Source organism: Rhinatrema bivittatum, chromosome 7, assembly GCF_901001135.1.
Source record: "Rhinatrema bivittatum chromosome 7, aRhiBiv1.1, whole genome shotgun sequence".
In the NCBI taxonomy this organism is placed as follows: Eukaryota; Metazoa; Chordata; class Amphibia; order Gymnophiona; family Rhinatrematidae; genus Rhinatrema; species Rhinatrema bivittatum.
This window is the reverse complement of record NC_042621.1, coordinates 61,630,890-61,656,427: the sequence shown is the minus strand read 5'-3', so window position 1 is coordinate 61,656,427 and position 25,538 is coordinate 61,630,890. Positions and strand designations below refer to the sequence as shown.

Here is a 25,538-nt window from a genome sequence, read left to right as displayed (position 1 = left end):
ATTCGCAAATCGCGTTAACGGCTGTTAGCGCGATTTGCGAATTTATCTCCTGCGGTAACTCCTTAGAAAATGACCCCCTAAATTCTTTCACTGTAGAAAGACATCACTCCTTCCTACAGATCGGATTCCTACGACAGGAAACTTTGCAGTAAGCCAAACATGAAATGGGCCCTTCAGCTTAAACTCCAAACTGAAAAAAAGGAAAAAAGGAGATGAGGCTGGGAGACGAGAGAGAATTGAGAGGTGGGGGAAGAGAGGGTCTCCCCTTGTCTCTGCAAGCTGCCACTTTGAAACCCTCCTCCCGCCCCAGCAACCCAACAGGTGCAAGGAGGGCCTGCATCGAGCCTGTGACCTTCCAACCCCCTTCCCTTGCCCACACAGCTCCCGGTCACTCTCAGCCGGTACAAGGATGTCCTCACCTGCTCTCTCAAAAACCGCACAGCTCCTCAAAGAAATCCAAAAACGCCCTCCAGCTCCGCGCCTCCCCCTCACTTCTCCTCTCCCTCCGTCCTTTCAAACCTGCCGCGCTCAGCGGCTCCTCTGAGGCCCCGCCCAAAGCTTCCGCGGGCCCCGCCCTCAGCGCAGACCCAGGGCTCTCTAATCACCTCCCCCCCCGCGCAACCGTACGCGGCGCAGAGGGAAATCGACTTGGGCTCCGGTTCGCAGGCAGCCTCTCCCTCCTCATCCTTATGCCCGGCACGTCGGACCTCTCTTCCCAGGTTCTGCCCAGCACAGTCCGCCCGCCCGCCTTTCAAACCGCAGGAAGCCACCGCGCGGAGCAGCCCGGAGGCGATGAAGTGAAGGCGAGGAGGGCCTGCCGGCGGAAGCCCGCTGCAGCTGTCCCGATAAGCGGGAAGCAGCTGGGGGATGCAGGAACCTCGGAGGCCCCGCCGAGAGCCTTGCGCCCAGCTTAAGCGGAAGGACGGCGGCGCTGGTGCTCGTCGTTTGATCGCCTCCCTGCGCTAAGTAGGCTCCAAGCCCCTCGCGCGCCACTGCACAGACCAAAAGAAAAAAAAAGCAAAACTGTTTATTACTTTTCTCCTCCCGTGCAAGGCCATACTCAAGATTAAATATCAACCTCACCACTTATCGAAAAAAAAAATTGGTAATTATAACAGCCCCCCCAAAAAATGTATAAGGAGTGTTTTGCCATTCCTGTCATTTTGACAAATGCCCTTCCCTCCGCTCCCCCTGCCAGTGATGCTTTAGGGGCACAGTGAATTGCTGCATTGATGAGGGTTTTGGAGATCACCGAAACTGGCAGCTTGAAGCTCTCTCGCTACTTGATTACAGCCCAAACGATCCGATCCTTTCAGTATTTGGTGGAGGGTGGGGAGTGGTGGGGAGAGAGACTGTGGTATTACAGATGCATTACGCTCGCACGTCGAATGATGGGGTGGCAAAAACTTCCTCTTAAAGGTTGAGGCGTGAGCCGATCTGGTGGAAGCAAAAAAAAAAAGGGGGGGGGGGAGAGAGCAGCCTTGGCTCGAGTCCCAGCTCCGATCTTCCCGGAGTGAAAGCGAGGACAGAGAAGAGAGAGGGAGCGCAGGCTGGGGGCTGCCGCCGCCGCTGCACCTGTCAGAGGCGCCTCCGGCCAGAAAACGAACGATCGCAGCCCCCTCCCCCGGCAGATCGATCCTCCCGGGCTTCGCCTCTGTCATGGACGCCGCCGTCTCCCTACTTCTGCAGCAGAGCCGAAAAGTCCCGCTGCGCCCCAGGAAGTTGCATGCCGCTTTCGCCTTCGGCCAGCAGACACTGGCGTGAGGAGCCCCCCCACCGCCTGGGCCTCGGGGGGGAAGGACGGAATTCCCCCCCTCCCGATCGACCCACCCGCCGTGGATCTTAACCCTCGGTCGCCGAGGCTTGGTGATTTTTAATTTCGTGTTCGGCGAGGAGGGGGGTGGTGGGGTGGGGAGGAGGGTGCGAGCCTGCCCGTGCCCGGCTCAGAAGCGGAGACGTGCCTGCGCTTTATTTACCATGGGATTGGAGGTTTCTTAAAGCCGCGCTGGGATCCCAGTGAATCCTCCTTGCCTTGCCCTTTTACGCGGAAATTGACATAGATGAAATGGAAAGGCGAGGGCTGCTTCGCGCCCTGTGTTACCTAATGCTGCTTAGCGCGCCCCTGCTCTTCAGCGTAAACGGTGAGTAGCAAACTTTCCAGTTCTCTCTCTATACCCGCCCGTAGAGGATATTTGCACAGATACAAGTTTATTTGGGTGTTGAAAAGCAAAAAAAAAAAAAACCCCAACTAGAATTAAGTGACCGATCCCTGCAAATTCCCCCCAAAACAATAGCTGCCCCCTTTTTTCGGCAAAGTGAAAAAGCAGCCGTATTGGATTTTTTTTTTTTTTTTTTGCCTTTGCTGCAGTAGAAATCTTCATCCAGTAATCACAACTGGACCCAGAGGCACTCGACCTTTCCCCGCATCTTTCAGACATGTATGAGTGATCTCTTTTTTTTCCCTTGCTGGGCTGAGTTTTTATTTCAGAATGTGACGTTGATTCTTTTGGTGGTTACTGCCCAGATGTTGTCCCTTACTGCTCTTCCAGAGGCGGAAGAAAGGGTTAAAGATTCTGGAAACTCGAGTCATCTGTAGCATTCAGTCGCCAGAAACTACGGCATGGTTAAACAGAAGGAAATGTGTATATGTTCAGGGGGGAGGGGTGGAGGGAGGGGGAGGGGAGGAGGGGAAGGGCGGACGGGAATGAAAGGGGACCGGGATAATAAATAGCATTTATTGTACACATAAATACACAGCGCAAGGAGACTCAGCAGTGTCCACAAAGTGAAAAATCGTCTCATCCTTTTTTTTTTTTTTTAAGGTTAACTGATAAAAGCCAAAATAGTTTATAAATTCATAATCTCATATTTAATTATTATGAAATGTCCATATTTATCCGTGTGATAACACTTGACGTTATTATATTTTGCCTCGATGTGGTATGACTCCAGGCGGACTGTCGGGAAGTTCTTGGGGGTCACCTTAATATAATATGATCAGGGAAGGAATCGCCTTTGGGGGGAACAGGATCTAGAGCTGAGGAGACCTCGCTGTTGTGCTGCTCCTTCAGTGTCAGAGCCCCTTTGGGTCTTATTATCAAACTCCTCTTAGCCCCTGAGTGAGCACAGAACAGATTACACCTAAGCAGGGACTCCTCTTGTCTCCTAATCTCTTCTGTTAATCACCCCCGTGTTTCTCTCTTCTCCTCCTCTCAGCCACATTTACAGAAGTCCCCAAAGATGTGACTGTCAGGGAGGGAGATGACATTGAGATGCCTTGTGCGTTTCGTGCCAGCGGGTCCACTTCTTACTCCTTGGAAATCCAGTGGTGGAACCTAAAAGAGCCGGCCAGAGAGCTGGCACACGAGTTAGCCATCGGTGCTGTTGGCAGCAGAAACAAGGTAATTAATAACCATTTCCATTTCCCATAGATGTTGGGCCTTGTGTACAAAAAAATCCCCAAAAAACACAAAATGGAAGAAAACCTTATAGACAGAAAGTGGAAAAAAGATATGGTAGGCACATATTATAGAAATATAAGCAGGAGTGTGATGTAGGCATTTAAAGTTAATGTCCATTAGAGAATCATAAGGAAAGGTAACTTGAAACGTAGTTTGGAAATCTCGAACTGAAATATATATTCGTTAATAGCTATTTGCTATTAATTGTAGACACTGCAAAGAGATTCGCTTTTCTGTTTGTAGTAACCCTAGAGAGCCAGATGCTCTAGCAAACGAATAAATAAGGCATTAATGAAGACTATTGTTCTAACCATTGCAAACAAAAAAAACCAAACAAACTGTATTTAAAAAGACACAACAAGCAAAGCATCCAATATTTCCTGAAATACGCCTGGTCTTTCTAATTAAAATGATTTGTGGGAAAGGGAGCAGTGAAAAGCAAGTTTTCACTAACTAGTGGGAAATGCATGCACAACAGGAGTATTTTATAGGAAATGTGTAATTTGATGATGTGCTCTGATATTCAAAGCTGCATTGCACGTATTTTATTAGATGTTCAGTAGATTAAAGTAGCCAGATGCAGCGCCTCTGTGTTTCTCAGACTCCTCTGCATGCTGCATATACACCTTTGGAGGAGCCACCAGCATTTGCTGGCATGCAGTGATGATCCGAATATAAAACAAGGTCGACACCATCAGAAGCATGAAGCGCAGAAGTTAAGGGTCTTTCGGTAATTTTTTTTTGAGAAGTGTAGTATCTAACCTTTTGATTAGCACAGGACCATAAGCCTGAAAGATGCTCCCTGCAGAGTTGTACTTCTAATGAGCATTCTGGTCCAGCCCTTTGTGAGCTCTGCACTCAGCAGGGTTCACAGAGATGCAAAGTGGAGTATTGGGGGGAGGGGAATAGCAGGCTGGGGGCTTGTCGCGCCTGTTGGCTGCAAAGCCAGCCGCTTTGACAGATGAACAGAAAAGGGTCCTCATGGCTGCTGGGCTCCTCCTTCACCCTCCATGAAGCAGTCTCTCCCCGGTGCCCATCAATTCTCAGAAAACCATGGGGGAACCATCCATGCAGGGGAAGCGGAAAGAAAAGCTGTGGGTTGGCTTAATTCAATTCAGTGCATGCGGTGGTTCCACAAAGGACATCAGGAAGGGAACACTCCCCTCCCCCCAGGACAGAAGTGCCGCAAGCCTGCGCTAGAGCCCCATAAAGTAGCCCTTGCTGTTGTAAACACAGTTACGGGGTTTTATTTTATCAGCAGAAAGTAACACATTTAACCTCATGCATTGCAGCCTCTCTTACAACAGAATAAACTGAAGGCTTGTAACCCAAAGTAAGTATGAACCTGTGTGGCATGGCCTTCTCATTCTCACCCAACAAGCCTTTATATATATATATATATATATTTGTTGATTCCCCTATCCGGCATTTTTTTTTTTTGTTTTGTTTTGTGAGGAGGTAGCTCAACCCTATCGCTGTGCGCAGAAATTCTGTCCTGAGAAAGATCCCTTGATAGTCAAAACTCATGCAAGCTGCCCGATACCTGAAACTGCAGCAGAATTGTAGGGCAAACACCAGCTAGGCAACCGCAAATAGCTGGTTATATGTTCTCAAGGCAAAATTGTGCCAGGTTAGGTTGGGTAAAGGGAGCAAAGTTGGCTTGGGGGGGGTGGGGGGGTGTGTGTGTGTGTGTGTGTGCGCGCGCGCGCGCTGCGGTTCCTCCTCCTCCTAATCTGTTGTCTGCCTTGCTTTTCAGGTCACAGCAAATAAGGATGCGATCAAAATCAGTGTAAGTGTAGATTCAAATGTATGTTTTTGCCAGGGGCGTTTTTTTTTTGGGGGAGGAGGGGTAATAATGTCATCTGCTTTTAAAAGGTTGTGTCATCCCATTTAAACCCCTCTGATGGCTTGTTTTATCTTTCGGTAGCCATTTGTTTGAACTGGCATCACATTCGCTCCATCCCAGTGTACAATAATTTGTAAGCCTAGGTCTTTCCTTGTTAGACCAGTAGTCACATTTGTGTAGTAGTAGTATCTCACCTCAGACAATTTTTTCAGATCGCTTTGGTTTCTTTTTATTTGGCTCTTGTTTTGGTTGCCTCTTGTTCCTAAATTGCTTCTCATTCTGGTTGAACCAAGTACAAAACAAAAGAAAGAAAGAAGGGATATATGGTTTGGTTTTTTAGCTTGGAATATTTTTCTAAAGTTTTCGAAGATGTTTTATATGGATGTGGTTGTTTCTGTTATGAGCCGGTGTAAATGGAACATAAATAGGGAGTTTTGGAGTGAACATACTGCAAACGTGCAAGCTATGAGGAGGACGTCTTCATGGTTTTGGCAGTGACGGTGCTTAGAGTGTGCCCCCGAGTCAACCAGTAGGTGTCACTGTTGCACAGTGACTGAGAGGGCTTCCTCTGCAGCATCCCCCAACCCTGGCAAGGCCAAGGAGCAGACACTCCTGAGTGAAAGCTGGGACTACCTATCAGGGAGGCTGAGCCAACAAGCCTGCCACTAGCTATACCCCCTTTTTCTCCTAATGATGAAAGCCTATCCTGACAGGCCATAGGCAGCCTGATATATGTTTGATTGATATCTCTGGAGAAGTACAGTTTTGGCATCAGGTTCCTGTTTTGGAGTTGGGGGATGATGCTGTGAACGCTGAAAGAAGGAATACCACCTTTAAGATAGGAGGCATATTTTAATTTCTCCCTGAGCAGCATTGGATGCTAGGGATGTGAATCGTTTTAGGACGATTAAAATTATCGTCCGATAATTTTAATATCGTCTTAAACCGTTATGGAACACAATACAATACAGATTCTAACGATTTATCGTTATAAATCGTTAGAATCGTGAGCCGGCACACTAAAACCCCCTAAAACCCCCCCCCGACCCTTTAAATTAAATTCCCCACCCTCCCGAACCCCCCCCCAAATAACTTAAATAACCTGCGGGTCCAGCGGCGGTCCGGAACGGCAGCGGTCCGGAACGGGCTCCTGCTCTGAATCTTGTCGTCTTCAGCCGGCGCCATTTTCCAAAATGGCGCCGAAAAATGGCGGCGGCCATAGACGAAAAAGATTGGACGGCAGGAGGTCCTTCCGGACCCCCGCTGGACTTTTGGCAAGTCTCGTGGGGGTCAGGAGGCCCCCCACAAGCTGGCCAAAAGTTCCTGGAGGTCCAGCGGGGGTCAGGGAGCGATTTCCCGCCGCGAATCGTTTTCGTACGGAAAATGGCGCCGGCCATACGCGTATGGCCGGCGCCATTTTCCGTACGGAAAATGGCGCCGGCAGGAGATCGACTGCAGGAGGTCGTTCAGCGAGGGTTCCGGCGCCTCGCTGAACGACCTCCTGCAGTCGATCTCCTGCCGGCGCCATTTTCCGTACGAAAACGATTCGCGGCGGGAAATCGCTCCCTGACCCCCGCTGGACCTCCAGGAACTTTTGGCCAGCTTGTGGGGGGCCTCCTGACCCCCACGAGACTTGCCAAAAGTCCAGCGGGGGTCCGGAAGGACCTCCTGCCGTCCAATCTTTTTCGTCTATGGCCGCCGCCATTTTTCGGCGCCATTTTGGAAAATGGCGCCGGCTGAAGACGACAAGATTCAGAGCAGGAGCCCGTTCCGGACCGCTGCCGTTCCGGACCGCCGCTGGACCCGCAGGTTATTTAAGTTATTTGGGGGGGGGGTTCGGGAGGGTGGGGGATTTAATTTAAAGGGTCGGGGGTGGGTTTTAGGGGGGTTTTAATGTGCCGGTTTTTCGATTTTTCGATTTTTCGATTTTTAACGATTTTTCACGATATTTTACCCCCCCAAACGGCAACAATACGATTCCCTCCCCCTCCCAGCCGAAATCGATCGTTAAGACGATCGAGGACACGATTCACATCCCTATTGGATGCATTAGTTTGAAAAACAGCTGCTAATGGTAATTTTTATAATCCGAAATGAGGGACAGGTGACAGTTGTGCTGTTTCCTGAGACTATTTCCCATTTTGCATCTGAGTGAGAAAAAAAAAAAAGCCTTGAAAAATGTGGCTTATTGGGGAGGAGCAAGTGTCAGAACTTATTCCTTATCGTTTTCTATTTTTGTTTTAGATAAAAGTAGTTGAGGAGGTGAGGGAAGAGCTGAGGTGTCCCGAATAGCAAAGACTAAGAGGAGCTGAGCTGTCCTTTTAAATAAGAAAAGCAGGGCTCAGGAGAGCTGAGTTATCTCCTCCAGGCAAGGCTGAAAATAATTGAGCTGGAGATGATCAGCTGCCTTCTAGAAGCAAAGTTGTCCCTTATAGACAGATCGGGGAGTTGAGCTTTCCCCAGTGGTAATTTTCTTTAACGTTTTGGGGGTTTTTTTTAAAGGCACGAGGTCGGGGCCAATGGGCCCCACCATCTTCCTCTTTTTCCCAATAGAGTAAAGGAAGCAAATTGGAAAAAGGTCGGGGACCTGCAAAAAAGTCACCACTGGCTAACGCGGAGAGACGCTCAGCTGTCCTCTATAGGCAGGACTGAGAAAAGTTGAACTGTCCACCCATAGGCAAGGCTGAAATGAAACTGTGCTGTCCCTTTAAGCAGGGCTAGAAGGACTTGACCTGTCCTCTATAGGCAGAGCTGAGAGAAAAATGTAAGCTGTCCCCTATAGGAAGGGCTGAGCCGAGCCGATCTGACCCTTTAGTCGGGACGACCGAAAGCTAACACCCCTCCCCCTCTTTGTGTGTGTGTCCCTTGCAGACGGTGCGCGTCCAGGGCAATGACATCTCCCACCGGCTGCGGCTCTCCGGCGTCCGGAAGCAGGACGAGGGCTTGTACGAGTGCCGGGTGTCGGACTACAGCGACGACGAGACCCAGGAGCACAAGGCGCAGGCCATGCTGCGGGTGAGCTCCCGCTTCTCCCCGCCGGACGTGCAGGCCGCCGAGGCGGTGTCCCACATCCAGAGCAACGGGACCCGCGGCAAGAACAGCTCGTGGAGCCGATCCACCTCCGAGCCCGGCCGCCACATACGGCCGGCCTCCACCGCGGCCGCGCCGGCGGCGGCAGCCTCTTCGGCCTCTCCCCCGCCGGGCCAGGCGGCGATCCTGCGGCAGCAGCACGGGTCAGGTATGCGCCGGCTGAGCCGGGCCTGCAGCGCCACCTAGTGCCTATAATGGGGAATTACACGTAGGGGGAGGAGGGGATTCCTTGGTGTAATAAAAAAAAAATTGCACACAAACCATCGGAGAATGTTATACAACTTTTATTTTAAAATTGTACTTTGAGTTTCGTTTTATAAATCTCCGAGGAAACGGCTTGTTGGCCTGGAATTGTCTCTGGATCAGGTCTGAATGGAGGGCGTCGTCATTTGCTCTGCATGAAAAGTTTCCTTTTTCGAATGCCAGACACCGATTGGGACTGGGCTGCCCTGTCCTATCCCACAAACTAACCCTTCTTGGTAAAAAATCAAATCGATTTTATTTTTTAGTATTTAAGGTTGAAACATTAGAAGCTGATTTTATTTCTCATAGCCATCTAAGAAGACAAAAAAAAGCATACAGTGCTCAAAAGAAGGTTTATTTTATTGGCAGAAAAACGGGAAGATTGTAAGACGACAGGGGAGAGAGTTTTTTTCAAAACATTGATTTGATTAGATTTTAACAAAAGCATTTAAATTTGACAACGGTCTTAACCTAATTTTGCCCTATGTGGGGTCTAGGGGACAGGGCTTTATTGTATGATTCTCAGTCTCATAACAGGATGTGATCAGCTCAGGATTGTACATTTGCATCTGAGTTAAAAGGCTCTTGACACCTCATAGTAGTCACTCATGATACCAACCTTGCCTTCAAAATGTTTACATCTGACAGTGGAGGGAACGATCAATTAGTAACACAGCTATTCAGAAACTTTAAAAAGCTACCCTGTTGAGTTTTATAAAGCTTGATGTGTTATTCTTGTTGTACGAGTATGGCTGATCTGGCAGCACGTATCTGGCATGGGGTGATTTACTAACTTCTATTAGCAATTTTACCACATGGTAAATGGCCTAATGCTTAGATAATATGCGGTATTTGAAATATAGTGTAAATCTAGCACAATGCAAGTTTTTTAAATGAAATGATTTGCAAGCAAATGCATTACTAGGAAACTTCAACCTAATAAAATAACGTGGCTTGCATCAAAAATCACAAGCTGTGTTGTTTTATGGAAAGTTAACTAAAGGTGTAACTAACCTTCTCCAGGGGCAACAGGTTGTCCTTAAAGGGGCCCAAGTGACCCAAAGAATACCACCACCCCCAAGTAGTTAAAAAAATCCTGGGGGGTCTTGAGAACGCCCACCCCCGCCTCTGGAGCCAGCCAGAGTGTAAAAGCATATTAATATATGTAGCCTGTCCAGCACAGACCATGCACCTCCTTCCCAAAGCCTGGTGGAAATATTTGTGGACCGCCCTCCCTGGTCCTTACCTAGATAGGCCTGAATGGAGCACTGGAGCTCAGAATGCTCACTGGGGCTCCTGGTGCCAGCTGGTCAGCTTTATACTTTTGCCCGCATCACGTGATACTATGTGGCCAGCTGATGCCATTTTCAAAATGGTGGCGCAGGGCCTGGAGCCCTGGGGGGGGGGGGGGGGGCTTTCTGAGATCCACTGGACCATCAGTGCTATCTAGGAAGGATGAGGGAGGATCTTAGGGGGGGGCAGTCTAGGGGGGAAGGGAAGGGATTGGGAGGGCCTGATCCTGTGCTGGACACGCTACACGCCAGTTTATTTTTATACTTTGGCTGCCTCAGGGAGCAGCTGGGGAATGGACCCCTGGGCTTTTTTCAGTACTTGGAGTAAGGGACATCTGTGGGCTGCTTAGGCCCTTTAAATGATGGTGACATTGGGCCACCACTGGTTGTCTACAGTTGGGGGCGCCCTCAGCTTAGACACTGAAGAATAAATGTGTCATTTGTTTAAGGTAATCTATAAGCCTTCTGAAGGTGATTTCCATACCCGCCCTCCTCGGAGGTGTAAGAGACAGAAGATAATACATTGGCTATGCAGATTCTATGCTCGGATCTGCCAAGGTTCTAAATCAGCAATTAAAGTGGGAACTTAGAATTTGTCCTGGTTCAGTGAGCAAGGAAAGATGACTTTGCAAATCTGGAAAATGTATTTTTTTATGCCATGGTGGTTTAGCAGAAATCTCCGTTTTTGATGTTTTTTTTTATGAGGGTTGGCTTGCTACCTGCATAGTGATCACATTTTTATCATTAGTGTTTTGGGGGTGGGGGGGAAAGAGTTCTGAGCATGTGCACCCTTAAAAAAAAAAAATGCTACGAAAATATATCCAGCAGCCTCAAGAAGCATTCTTTTACGTGCCCCTTTGTTTTGTATCTCTCATTTGTGCTTTCCTATACCCTTTGATTGTCTTTCCCTTCAGTCTTTCTCCCAGAGGCAGTTTCCCTTCAGTTGTGCCACCTCTTTCACTCTAAACTTGGGCAGGCCGGCCCGGGATCCTCTCTTCTGGTGGATGCGGGACTTTACCCCCCAGGACCTGCCCCTGCATGTTCCTTTTCACGTGAGGTCACCACATGCATGCGAGACGTAGGATGCGTCCTGTCGCTGTTAAACACATTCATCGCATGGGCGCGCAACCCTACTGTAAAGCTTACCTACGGTGACGCAGAGAGACAGAGGTGAAAGGGTTAACGGTAGGCACCCCCTGCTTGCCCGCTTAAGAAATTGGCAATGGCGAGACCCAAACCAGCGCAGTCGCTCTCGTGCTATGATCTTCCTTCAAGGGCAGGTCCTCGTGGGAGCGCAGAATACGTTTTGCAAGTTTTCAGAAATATCCACTTCAGCATGAAATTCGCCCATCGCTCATGTGCACAGGCTAGGAATCCTCCCGGCTTTTCAGTGACTGCTGTTTCCTCTTTAGATTGATGGTCCCTGATTAATTTATTTGAAAATCATGCCATTGTTTTTATTTTTTTTTACCTTAACGATTACGAGGTTAAAGTTTATTTAATATTACTTATGTTGCCCGGGCGGCTAGCACATAGAAATCACGGAGGGCGTATCTCCGTGAAGCATCGTGACGGAAGGCTGCAGTCTGCTGTTGGCGCAATTGGTAGGACTGAGCCGAGCCCTGCTGCTCACGTGTGCGCTCCTTGCAGTGACAGCGCCCAGCTGCAGACTGCTCAGCAGTGGGGAACTGTCCTCGGAAGAAGAGTTCAGAGCTCCCAAAGCGAGCCGTGCCGGGGACCGGCCATGCACTTAGGATTCCTAATGTCCCTTCATTAGGTAATTGGATTTCCTAGTCATGTTGTGCCCGATTCACCCCCTTAAAAGGCACCAAATATCCTTGGATTCCTTCTTGGCCACAGATTGATTCCTTCTGGGGGCCCATTGCTGATCCAGTTTAGGAAAGCTTTTTTTTTTTTTTGCCCCATCCAACCAACCGGGAGCGACCTCTCTCTCTATGGCTTGGGCCCCTGGTGCTTAAATGGCTCCGTTTGACAGGCGCTCACGTTTCTGGTAGACGATGCATGCGGTTTAGTTTTGGCGACTCTACCAGAGTCCCCCCGTCCCCCCCTCGGTCTGACGACGGTTTAGAAATTGTAGCAGATGGCGTCTCTGCTCTCCGCTTTGTCTGTGGCTGACGGGCACACGGTTCCCGCCATGAAATGAGGAGAGCGTTTGGCTTTGACTTCGGTAGTTTTAGTTTTTTTATAACTCTTCCCCTGTAAAATGGCTTGTTAGACCTGGATTTCTCTCTGGATCTGAAGGGTGGAGGAAGGGGCTTCTCTTCACCGTAGGATTCATGATTTTTTTTTTTTTTTGGCTGTGCACGACTTCCCTTTCCTGAGTGTGATGGCAAGACCGCAAGAGAGAGGCTGCCCTGTCCCAGTTCAGGGAGTTACTCCCTCTTGGCTGCCCCCTGTTTCGTATTTTCGCTGGGGATGTGCTTTTAATGTCTTCTTTTTTTGGGTTTGCGTGGCGTTTGCGCGTGCAGAATGGTTTCAGCGCACTCTTCAAATGGTTTTAGCGCACACGTGGAATGGGGAAAAAAAAACCCCTTTAATGAAATAGAGAACAAAATGAACATTCCTCCCTACGCCCTTTTGACTGCCATTAATTTTCAGTGTTTTAAGATTAAGAAAGTAGAAACTGATTTTGTCTCAGAACCATCTAAGGAGATGGAAAGTTGAATAATGCAGAAAGGATTCTGGGTTATTAGCTTAATGGAAGACTGAAAATAGTAGGAGAGAGACACATTTTTATCTAACAGAAGAGGTTTTCGTTAAAGTGTTCACATCTGACAGTTAAGGAAACGATCAGTTTATAATGTACAACTGCCTTTTTTTGGAGAGTTTTTTTGTTTCTTCTTCTAAATAATCATAACCATAAAAACCTACTGACACCGACCAATAACCTAACAGATTACTAAGCACACGTTTGGAGAATTTTGATGAATTTATTTGTTATCTTTCTACTGCGTACGAGTTTTCTGAAAGACGAATCTGTCTTGGGCAGAGATCGCAGCAGCAGAGCGAGAATATATACTCGCGTTAAAGTGCTTTTAAGGTGCTCTATATGCAACCGCGTATGCTCGGCACTCGTTAATGCGCCTGGCTCAGAGCTGAGGGATGAAGGTTCTTCATGAGAAGTGCTCTGTACAGAGAGGTAACCCGTTGTGATCCCATTTATTCTCGCGGTGGAATTATGCAGGGGGATTGTACTTCCTGTTTACCATTTTGACCTTCTCTGTGGTTTTGGGTTTTTTTTTTTCTCTCTCTCCACTCTTTTTCCATTCCCACTGCGCTCATGAATACCCAAATGCCTTTTGTAGCTTTCGTATTAAAGCGGTGTATTCCTTTCAAAGCCCGTGAAGAGTGAACAAGTATAAAGGAGCATGTGTCATAGCCTAAAGCTGCCAAATAATTCCATATGAAGAGTGGCCCTATCCGTCATATTTTTACCCCCTACTAATGTGTCTTCTTTAAAGCATCTGAATTGATAGAAACGGGATAAAACCCAGAGAAAGCTTTTTACAAAAAAAAGAAACCCATTTTTTTAAAGCTCTTTTTGGTGTGACTTATGGCTCAGCTTTGCCTAGCGGAAGGGGCTTCCTGCAGGTATCCTGTTTTATTCAGCAGGATGCCCATCCAAGCCCACTGTTTAATAGACTCCTGATCAACTCATGAGTTAGGCACTGGGCACCTTGCCACTGTAACAGCCAGAGAGCCGTGTTATTCCTTGAGAGACATCCTTCATTCTCAGAGATGGAAATCTTTTAGGGAGATAATCCAAAGCTGTTAAAGATCCCAAGTCAAGCCTAACCCAGTCTGAATATTAGCAGCCAAGACCTCCTGTGTGCGTCATGGTTAGGATATCTGAGGAATTCAAAACTGGTGTAGCCTTTTGCATCAGGGAGCCACTCCATCCCTGAAATCATTTTTGTACTTTTTCTAGTTCTACTAAATCTTTTTTTTCAGATGAGGGTAACCAGAACTGCACACACTACCATGGATACTCCCAGTTCTGTTTTCTGGTCCCTTCTGAATAATTCCTATTTGCTTTTTTTTTGGCTGCTGCTGCACACTGAGGTGTAAATGTCATTGTGTTCTCCACAGTGATTCCCAGGTCCTTTTCCTCCATGGTAAATCCCAATATGGAAACCAGCATTGAGCATACACAGTTAGGGTTTTTTGCCCCTATGTGCATCACTTTGCATTTGTCCACATTAAGTTTCATCTGTTAGGTGGCAGGTTCCCCACTCTTGCAGTGGCCTCCTGCAGTTCTTCACAAGAATTTTCAAGAATTTTGTGTCATCTGCAAACTTGGTCACCTTGCTCATTGCTTCTTTTTCTAATAAATAAACGATACCTGGCACAAATCACTGGGGCATTCCATTATTCACCTTCTCTCCATTAGGAAACCATTTAGACCTATTTTCTGTTTCCTGTCTTTTAATCAGTTACCAATCCACGATAAGACATTGCCTCCTATTCCATGACATTTGTTGTAATTTCTTGAGGAGTCTCTCATGTGGGACCTTATCAAATGCCATCTGAAAACCAGCTCCTGTTTATTTATACCTTCAAAGAATCCTAATAGTTTGGTACGGTATGACTTCCCTTTGTTAAAACCTTGTTGGCTTTTTCTCCATTAAGCCCTGTCTCTCCATGTGCCCAGTAATTGTTGACTAGTCTTTTGGTATGCTGGATCACCGCTGGAGCCCTTTTTTACAAACTGGCATTACCCTGGCTATCCTCCCCTCTTCAGGGAGCGAGACAGATTTTAATGATATGTTACAGACTGACAGAAGCAGGTCTGCAGTTTCATAATTGAGTTCTTTCAGATTGCTGGGGGGGGGGGGGAGGAGGGGAATACCATCAGGTCCTGGTGATTTCTTGCTGTTTTGCCTGTCAGTTTGCTCTAATACATCTTCCATTTTAACAGGGATTTGCTTCAGTTCCTCTGATTCCTCAACCTCAAAGAATGGATCTGGTGTGGATTATCTCCCTAACATCCCCTTCCGTAAAGGCCAAAGCAGTAGGATTATCTTCTCTAACTGGCCCTTTTCACTCCAGTCATTTACTGGTCCATCTGACTCCACAGGCTGTATTTGAAAAAGTTTCTATTAATAGTGTTTGCCTCTTTAGCAAGCTTCATCTCAGATTCTGTTTTGGTCTGCCTTATTAATGTTTTATATCTACCTTGCCAGATTCTCCTCATTGCTTTCCTTTTTTTTTAAAAGATGTCTTTTTGGCTTTAATAGCCACTTTCACATCATCGTTTAATAATGTTTGGTCTTCTTTCAACCTCTTTTTAATGCAGGTAATAAATTTTAGCTGTGCTTCCAAGATTGCATTTTAGAGATGCTCAGTTGTTTTGATTCATTTTTGGTTTTTAGTGCACACTAAATAATTAGTGCGCCCCAGAACGAGATAAAGAGGGGGAAATTAAGAGGCACAGATTGCATGTATTACTTTCGGTGAAAAAAAGCAGATGCAAACGTCTGCTTGGCAGTAGTGATTGTAATGCAATCAAAGTCATACTCGGACTTATACGGCATTCTGGGAAAGGGGAAAGTATCTAGCAGGTTTCAGTAACGTACAAGAAGGTAGCATTTTCCACGGGGGGTCTGTGAGTGGAAGGGAAAGCAACTCAAAAGGCGCATGAAAAAAAAAAAAAAAGAAACACTTTTTTTTCACCGTGAACGAGGTTGATGCCTGAAACCGACTTCCAGCGGAATTGGTAAGAGCTAAAATGGTGGTGAAATCCCAGGCGTGCGCGGAAAAGACGCTCCTTAGTCGTGAGGAGGGGGGAGAGAGAGAAGACCCGTGACGGCGCAGTAAGACGGGCAGACCGGCTGGTCCCAGCAATCCATGCTTTGATGAATTCTCTCCGTTCTCCGGTAGCTTGTTGTGCCGGCCACTCCGCTGGAAGGACGTTTCCTCACCCCTCGTTCTTTCCCTTCCAAGCACAGAGGTTTTTTGACCTCTCTGGAAATAATTTAACAGTTAACCAAGGTGCGCTGGCTGATACTTAAGGGGAGCTTCTGTTTCATTACCTATTTTATGTTTCCCCCCAGAATTTATCAGTGTGTTTATTACCTCAAAAACAAAACCAGGAGCATTCAATGTAAAAAAAACAAAACAAAAAAAAAACATGTCCTGGTTTCATGAAACAATGACAGTAAAAGCTATGCTAAGCAGGTTAGGATCCTAGAGCAGGGGTGCCCAAACCTTTTAGATAAAGAGGCCATATAACTTTCAGATTCTTATCAGTCAGATAATGGAGCTATCAAGTGCACAGAGTGTGTGTTATCTTTCAACTGTAACAAACCTTGTGGTTTCCTTACCCAAAGGAAGGTGCAGAGGGACTCAGTGAAGAGAAATTTGGGAGCAGCCTCCAGCATTGTGTGGAAAGGCGACCTAAACGTTTTTCTAAAAAGAATCCACACCTCCTACTGGTTTTCCATGGGTGGAGGAGTGAGCTGATTCCTTCCCCAGGGGCAGGCAGCACAAATTACTGGTTGTGCCCCCACACTTTCTGTTGTGCCATTAGGCTGAAAAGTAGCTTGGAGGAGAAGATAGCAGCAGATTTCCTGCTCTCTTTCTGTAGGGCCTTCAGCATCCCGGTTTCCTGCAGAAACGGGGGGACACGGTCGTCACTGCAGTAACTGGCTGACAAGATATTGCTCCTTCCTTGCCTAGCAACAGCAGGGGGAATAAACTTTAATCTGATTCCCTCCCCACCCCACCCCCCATCTATTTAGTGTCAGCAAAGCAGATGTGAGCATGGAGGTCTGTGCCAGAAGTTTACCTTCAATCCCCATCTGTTTGGTCGGTCAACACAACGGGAGGCAAGGGCTTTGTAATTGGTTCTCAGTGCAGTCGTGTAGTCCCTCAGGAAGCACCGTTTACAAGCACCTGCACCCTGTGATGTCCCTGAAAGGTGTAGTGCTTGCGTACTCCGTGACCCTCTCTCTCTCTGCACGTAAAGCCGAGCCAGAGAGAATTAAGCAGGCGTATCAGCATGTGTCATCCGTGGGGCGGGGGGCACCTCGGGATCATATTCAGAGAGTATGCATGTCGTGCTCTGCAGGGAGCCATGGTCTTTTGCTATGGGGGTAGTTATTCAGCGCCACTTAGCCGGATAAGATTCGACTTATCTGGCTAAGTGGCAGCAAGTAGAGTTAGCCAGTTAACTCTGGTCAGGCCATAGATCTTTCCTAAAGTTAGGAAAGATCTATGGCCTGACCAGAGTTAACTGAGAGAGAGACCCTTTATAGGTCTCTCTCTCAGTTAAGTCAACTATTTATACCACTATTGGAGGGTCATCTAGTAACGTGAGGTGAGGTTTTGGTGGTGGCCTAGGGTTTGGGGGGCAGTATTACATGCACAGTGAGAGGTATGAACAGCACAGTACACATCAGTGAAGATTTGATGTGATTTGGAATGAATAAAGGGACACAAAGATGAGATTTGCACAATGTACTCTCGCCCTAGCTTGATGGTTCCCAGGTAGAGAGTTCATCAAGCTACGGTGAGAGAACACTGTAGAAATCTCATCTTTGTGACCTTTCCTCATTCCAAATCACATCAAATCTTCACTGATGTGTACTGTGCTGTTCATACCTCTCACTGTGCATGTAATACTGCCCCCCAAACCCTAGGCCACCACCAAAACCTCACCTCACGTTACTAGATGACCCTCCTATAGTGGTATAAATAGATGACAAATATGTGTGCCACCCCCAGAGGCGCTCTCTTCCTCACTCCCTCCCATATTTCCAGCATTGCACCCCTCATTTTCATAAACCCTGCCCAAACTCCTCCCCTTTGACTAAATTTGCATACGATAATGCCCCAACACATTTTGATGAATGACCCTGTAAGTTAGCTGGATAGGCTTATCTGGCTTAACTAGCCAGGCCACACAGCAGCTGAATATGTGATGCTTGGGATAGACAGTGGATGGGTTAAAAAAATACGAGACAGCTGTGATTCACGTCTCTTGGCATCATGGCCCCAGAAGACACTGGTTCTGATTGAACTGGAGACAAAAGGAGCAGCAGGAAAGTGTTGCATAAAAAGAATTTATAGGTGGATGGAATATATTCATATTTTATTTAAAATCGAAGGCGTTGGCATGGTTACAACGTGCCGCTCGATGTCCGATTTCAACGACTTTTTCTTAAATGCTCAAAATCCTCAAGGTACACCACTCTTAAGAGCAGGAAAGATACCCCTAACTAACCGTATAAAGAAAAAAAAAACATGGTTAAGAATAAGTATTTGGATTTATTAATTACCTTCAAGCAGGATCTCTGTGCACTTAGCAGCTTAAGTACTTCAGTCGCGTGGCTGCAGCCACTTTAGGGATGGGAGCTGCGCATTGTCGAGATCTCTACGTGAAAGATTTGCTAAGGGGAGGAGAAATAGGGCTGCTGTTATCATCATCCAATTACAGCTAAGGCCAAAGGCAAGGAGAGAAGTTTGCCCAGATTCACACAAGAGAGTCCATGATGGAGCAAACTGCAACTTCAGTACCAGGATTGTTTTGTGGCTTTCGTAGCGCGTGCATTGTAACCCATCTGTTCTCAGCTGAGGCCCTGGTGGCCGCACCCCAAGCAGGCGTGGTTTCCTCAAGGCAACCAAAATATGCAATTCTTAGAACAAACGTAGGTTTAATCATTGGCTATCAGGGCTTCTGAAACCTGTCCTGGTGACCCCCACAGCCAGTAGAGTTTTTCAGGTCTCCCACAGTGAACATGCATGAGATCAGTGTGCATGCACGAAGTCTTCAGTGCATGCGGATCGATCTCCTGCATATACCGCAGGAATTCAGAAAACCTGACTGGCTGCGAAGAGGAGACCAGGAGAGATCTGGGAAAAGCCTGAGAATCATATTTATAATGGTGTAGGAGTTTTGGGAGCAAGGGGAGGGCCACTGGGATGCAATGGGGACCAGAGTTGTGAAGCACTGGCCTAGCCAGGGTGGCATCGTTTGCCTTTCTTCAGCAACTCACTGTTTGTGTATTTTTACACTTTTTAAAAAAATCTGATTCACATGCACGGCCCATTAACATCACCTTTGTGGAGACATCTGTTTCTGCAGATTCTGGAAAGCACTCTGTTCCATCTGACTGAGCAGAGCCAAGGGGGTGAATCGAAAGTAAGGTGTGGAGCGCCTGTAACCGGCTATGATGAGTTTAATCCACCCTTGGGCAGGGCTGGCTTTCGGAGCATGCATGTCTGCAAAGGGGCACTGTGTGCAAGGGACACCCTTCCGTCTGCCGCCCGCAGGCCTGCTGGAGCACCACTGGCAGTCTCTCTTCTGTGTACCGCACGCGCAATCCTCCCCGCTGAGCCCAGCCCTACCAGCTCGATTCTGTCATGCCGGCGGGAAGAGAATGACGCTTTAAACCTGCGACCGCCTCCTCCCCCGTCAGTGGGGGGGGGGGGTGAGGTGTCATCAGGTGGGAGGGGGTGGGATGCACTCATCACCCAGGGCATCATTTGCCTTAGATCCATAGCTGCAGACACCGAGGGCTAGCCCTAGTGTAGGATGCCTGGTGGGGGGGGGTGTCACTGTGCACTGTTTGCTGACCTGAGAGGGAGACAGTGAGGTGCTTCAGGAAATTTCCTTGGAGCCCCCTTCTTAAAAACATTTTCTGCAGAAAAAGGTCTGTCCCCAAGCTGGTGACAGATTGGCAGCGTGTGTGCCTTGAGGGAAGCGAGGAGGAGATAGTGGGGCCTGCCCCCTCCCCGCTGTGCCTCCACGGCCCCACCTTCTCCTCTCGTAGTGTAGTGACTGCGGGCTCCCGGGGACGAGGCGGTGGCGCCAGATCTCAGCAGCCTCTGACACACACACACCAGGAGACTTTGCGGTCTGAGCTGGCTTTCGTTCTGAAGAGCGCGTAGCAAGCGAGCGACCTGCCTCATGCATGCATGTGTACAGGGAGAGGAGGGGCGGCTGCGGGCATGTGGGGAAACTGAACCGGGCTGGGCTGGACTTAGGACAACGCTGCTTTTATTTTCGTTCCCGGTTCTACGCCTCATGTGGGGGCCGGGCAGAGAAGCGAGCTCTGGTACCGGTTACGGGCGCGCGATGGATGCCCGGATCTAGGGTCACGAGCCCGTACCAATGCTGCCACCCCGCCAAAAGCGCACCCTCTGGTCAGTGCCCACGCTGAAGAAGTCTGTAGCAGGGGACCTGCTTTAATCTCAGACCCGGAGCAGGGGCATGGGGAGAGATGGGGAGGGGCTTTGCATACTGTTGACCCCAAGTCCAACCCTGGGCCTCAGGATCCCGAAAATACCCGCCATGGCTCTGCCGGGTCAATCTGGTGCTAGCAAACGGACAGCATGACATGGTCCGGAGAGGACTGGAGAATTATCTGTGATAGATAGATTAATATAAAAAGCCAGTATCACAGCCTTACGAGATTTTTAAAAGATTATATAGCTTGTCCGCTGCTTTGGTGTATTATCCAGAGCATCGAAATCAATATAGAAAATCTCAAACAGATTGCATTTGGCTGCAAGTTGGCATAAAACGTCCTGCGGGGATCAGATGACCAATGCGCTGTAAGACAGACGGTGGGATGGGGGTGAGAAGGGAGATGTATAAAACACCCCATTTTGTAAGATGTTCGCACCGGCTATTATTCAGCCCTGCCATGGGTTCCAGATGTGCCACGCCATCTGGAATTCCTCATTTGGGCCCAGATGTTGCACGGCTGGGCCGGTCAAGGCAATAGTCCTCAGCCAAGACCTATTTACCCGTGTGAATGTTTTGGTTTTGAATGGCACGCGTTGTGCTTTTCTGGAACATCTGTACCCCCCTCCCCATCCCCATCCGATCAAAGATGTTTCGGACACTGAATCCAGGAGAGGTGAACTCCTCCGAAACCCGTGACTTGTGAGATCCTTTGCTGCTTAGTTTATTACAGACTTGGGGGGGGGGGGGGGCAGGAGGGGGGAATATGTTTTTTTTTTGTGATCACTGGGGCCGATCACGTGCGCGTTTTAACGTGCATCTGCTTGGATGGCTTTGCAGGCGGGCTGTGACATTTTTAATAGATTTAAATGAAATGGTTTCCGGCGCGGAAAGGCAAAACTGCTGAGCGGTAGATTCACGTTGAGACGGCTTTGGTACGGAGCAGTCGTTTGGTTAGGACGAAAGCCCGACGTGAATTGGGATTTATGGAAAGAGATTTGCGCGTTGGACCCAAGGTACGGCTGGTGCTGGAAGTTTTTAAAGAAGGTCTCTTCCCAGCCTCTGATGGGCCAGGTCCCCTCCTCCCGTAGGACCTGGAGATGTGATGCTGCTACCGTTTCTTCTGCAGGGACTTTCCAAGCTCTGATCCCGCTCGCTGAAAAGCTCTTCCTTCAAAATAGTTTTAACAAGGGGGCTCCCAGAAGCCCACGAGAGCCGGCTCCAGCACATCACCGGATGGTACGTCGCATCTTCTCTGCGGGGCACCGGCCGTTTCAGAACTCGTCTTACCAGCGGGGACGGCTGCGCTGGTTTGTGGCAAAGAGGCGAGCGGCGCCTTTCGGGCTAACCGATTTTTATTGCCGCGTGAGCTTTCGAGGGCAGAGTCCGCTTCGTCAGACGCACGATGAGGCAGACTCTGTCTTTCAAACCCCTTGCCTCAGTAAATTGTTTGGCTTGTAAGGTGCCGCTTCGCCTCTTGTCATTTTTGTGTAACTGAGAGAGCTGACAGTTGGGGGGGAGGGGGGTGGCACCAGAACACTTGGGCCCACGAAACAAAAGATCCGGAAATAATCTCCAGGTCTGCCTTCTGCACTGGAAGACTTGGGACTCTGCTCCCTCTGGTTCTTTGACTCCTGCTTTCATTCCCATTCTAGCACATGAAAAGACGCAGAAAGAGAGCATCTGCGTAACACAGATTTGTTTTTCCCCTCCCGTGATGCGGATTTCTGTTCCCCCATCCCCTTTCTGGCTGTAATCTGCTGCCGTTCACTTACATCACCCAGTAATAAGAACACGAGTCGGCCTTCATGACTGGTGTGTGAAACTTGTCCCACCAGAAGCTCACCCTGCACCCCCCTTTGTTTTTTTCACCTCTTTGAATCATTCATGAAAGGAAGATGTTCCTTAATTTCACAAGCCGGCCAGGAAAGCCAGAATGAAGTTGCCCGCACGGCTGTTCGTCTGGATCTCAGAAGCACGGGGGGGGAGAGTGACTCGACCGAGGTCAGACTGAGAGTTAGGGGTGGCCAGGGGTGAGGCTTGAATTCCCGTCCCAGCACTTCCACTTACCGGAACAGGGTTTTAAATGAGCCATTCCCCTTCCGGGGCAGTGCTGACGTTGCCAACCTGGAACCTTCCGGAACGGGGGCCGATTGCTTCCTTTTGCCCACTGCAGGTGAAGGCTCTCCCACCGGCCTTAATTTCTCTTTTAAATCACCACTGAGATTGCAGGATCGGGGTAGTGCTGTCCATCCCTGTTGGCTGGACAGCATTTAACAATTCTCCATTGCATCTTAAAAACTATATCTCACGAGGGGGAAACTCAAAATCAAGTATTGGATTATCTCAGTGTTGGCCCATTTCACTTATATGATTTTGGAAATATGCATGAGACGTGTTTTTTCTGTTCTCTTGGAGGAGAAAACGTTAAAACTTAGTAAGTCGTCCCCTTTACAGAGTGCCTCGGTTTACAGATGGAGCAGTTCTCCAAGGCTTTTTCATGGGCACAGAGCAATTTACGCGGGCGAATAAAACTTGTTTGTCCATTGTCCTCCTCTGCCTGGCTTAAAACACACGTGGGCTTCCGCTTTTAGCCGCGTTTTAGCCGTTCTTTTAGCCGCACGCTTATCCAGCTTAAAGGGGCATGCTGGGGGGGGGGGTAGGTCAAGGGAGGAAAACAGTGGGTGCATTTGGCATCTTCAAAATGTTTTACCCCTCCCCCCCCACATAGCAGTGCACTTTCAGCCTGCACGCTTCCTGCTAGCTTATTTCCCAAGCGAATACTGCCTGGTAGTTTCCGTTTAAAAATAAGCCAGAAAGTACCCATATGCTTTGCGCCTAACTCTAAATGGCCCCTCTCGTCTCCCGAAAGAGCACATTAGATTACGTGCAGGGGGCGATGTATTATTGATTAGTTCGTGGAGCGATTCCAGCAGCGGCTTGCACTTTTCTGGCCTTTCCCCTTGCATTGCACCAGGAATAGGTTGCAACATTTTAATGTTGCAAAGCCTCGTTCTTTATCACGGCTTGTCAAGCACTGCGGACTCTCTAGTACCTCCGTTCCCGGAAAAGACAATCAGCCAAGAGCTTTTAGCCATTAGACACTTTTTAGTCATGCATAATAATAACAAAAGTTTAAAAAAAAAAAATCAACCTACTCTTTGCGGGAATTCAAGACTTACAGTCATGGTTGACAAAGTGAGAGAAGATGTTTCAGAGGGTAAGGGGATCTATCCTGCGAGGATAATGGGAAGGGACTATCCACCTCGATGTTTATAGTTTCTGCACAGTTAGAAAACAGAGAAACCCAAAACATGACGACTGGTAAAATCCCGTTTCCCCTTCCCGTTGCAATTCCACAGACCCTACCTGATCTCTGGCATTTGTTTTCGTTTCCCAGCAACTACGGACCCCACCCTACTGATTTTTGCCTCCACTTCTTTCGCTAGGAGGCCATTTCAAGCAACCTCCACCCCCTTTCTGAGAAGAAGTATTGGCTTTGGTTATTCCTCAGCCAACTCCCTTTCAGTCTCCCACCATGAACTTGGGTACTTCTGAGGAAATGCTAATCCCCTGTGCGTTATTTATGTGTGTTGAGGTATCAGAATGTCTCTAGCGCAGTCCCATTTTTCCCCTCTTCCAGGCAATATGTATTTAAATCCTTAATCCTCCTCTCAAAAGGTTTATGGTGCATAGCTCTTGAAAGCTAGTCACAAATCTGCCGTTAGTCCGGCAAAAAACATTATCGCTTGCAGCAGGTTTGCTGACCTGTATTGAAATGGACTTGTATGGCAACCACACGGTTTGTTAGCCTATTTTTCAAAGACAGGGAGGTTTATGTGATCTCCAGGTGAATATGTGTGTGTCCCACTAATATTAATAACGTCCTTATTTGGCACGCGATCAACATCAAATTGTCAGGGGACCCAAGAGAAGTCAGACCCCTGTGTTATTTTCCCATACTCACAAATCTCCTAATAACTTTCTGGTTTTGCATTCATTCTGCATCCAATCCACACCAGATTTTCACCACATGAGGGGGATGCACGTGGACCATGACAGAGGGGGTCCCACGTATTCCACAAAAGCACTTACGCCATTATGCCACTGATAACCTTTTGGGTTTGCTTCTAATCTACACCAAACCTTATGGACATGTCACATGGTCTACGAGGATCATGACTGATTATCTATTTGGGAAATCCACAGATTTCAAGAATACGCATGTACAATTGTGCCACCTAATAACTTTAGATTTGCATCTGATGCACAGTTGCACATTAACTAATTAAGAGCTGACAGGATGTCTTATGTCAGGAGTTAAATAATGAGGGCTTATAACAGAGAGGTCTGACCTCTTATTCACAGATTTAAAGGGGTGTGTGAGGGATTCATAGTATGAATGGCTTAATTTGTTTTAAGATGTGTGATTGTAGGATTGTGTGTTTTGTATTATGGTTTTATGTAACTCACCTAGGATTTTAGATATCGCAAGTGGTAGACATTTTAAAATAAAATAAATATTATAAATGCAAGGGCTGGTGCAATGGTACTAAGCAGTCTAGGCCAACCTTCATCCTTATGCCCTCCTCTCCTGAGATTTTGATAATTAAACTCAACAGTCATGATGGGGAGCTATTTTAGATTTAATTCTTAGTGGAATGCAGGATTTGGTGAGAGAGGTAACGGTGGTGAGGCCTCTTGGCAACAGTGATCATAACACGATCGAATTTAAACTAATAAATGGAAGGGGGACAATGAGTAAATCTGCAGCTCTAACACAACTTTCAAAAGGGAAACTTTAATAAAATGAGGAAAATAGAAAAAAACTGAAAGGTGCAGCTGCAAAGGTTAAAAGTGTACAACAAGCCTGGACATTGTATTTATAAACAATCTTTGAAGCTCAGTCCAGATGTATTCCACACATTAAGAATGGTGGAAGGAAGACAAAACGATTACCGGCATGGTTAAAAGGTGAGGTAAAAGGCTATTTTAGTAAAAAAAAAAATCCTTCAAAAATTGGAGGAAGGATCTATCTGAAGAAAATAGGAAAAAGCATAATCATTGTCAAGTTAAGTGTAAAACATTGATAAGGCAGGCGAAGAGAGAATTTGAAATTTTATTTATTTATTTATTTAACAGCTTTTTTTATACCGACATTAAAATACACATCATATCGGTTTACATCATAACAAAAGGTTGAAATTACATTGAACGGGGAGGGGGGAAACACGAGAACAATAAACAACAGAATAAGGGCTATGAGGAGGAGCCAGAAATCAAGCGAGGGGGGGAAAAAAAAAGGGGGGGAGGGATATGAACATATTTACAAAAATTGAGAATGATAATACATAACATATTTACAAAAATTCAGGGTGGGTATGAGAACATATTTA

The 25,538-nt window shown here is 47.5% G+C and overlaps 1 protein-coding gene across 1 annotated transcript in view; it reads left to right on the top strand.

Moving 5' to 3' along the window:
* The first annotated feature begins 1,480 nt into the window (after positions 1–1,480).
* The window catches only part of VSTM2B (V-set and transmembrane domain containing 2B), a 64,769-nt gene continuing 40,711 nt past the window's right edge, over positions 1,481–25,538 (top strand). The window contains exons 1-4 of the mRNA XM_029608450.1: positions 1,481–2,141; positions 3,217–3,401; positions 5,218–5,250; positions 8,179–8,545. Of these exons, the coding sequence (XP_029464310.1) occupies positions 2,066–2,141; positions 3,217–3,401; positions 5,218–5,250; positions 8,179–8,545 (661 nt within the window). The 5' untranslated portion in view covers positions 1,481–2,065. The remainder of the gene's footprint in view (positions 2,142–3,216; positions 3,402–5,217; positions 5,251–8,178; positions 8,546–25,538) is intronic.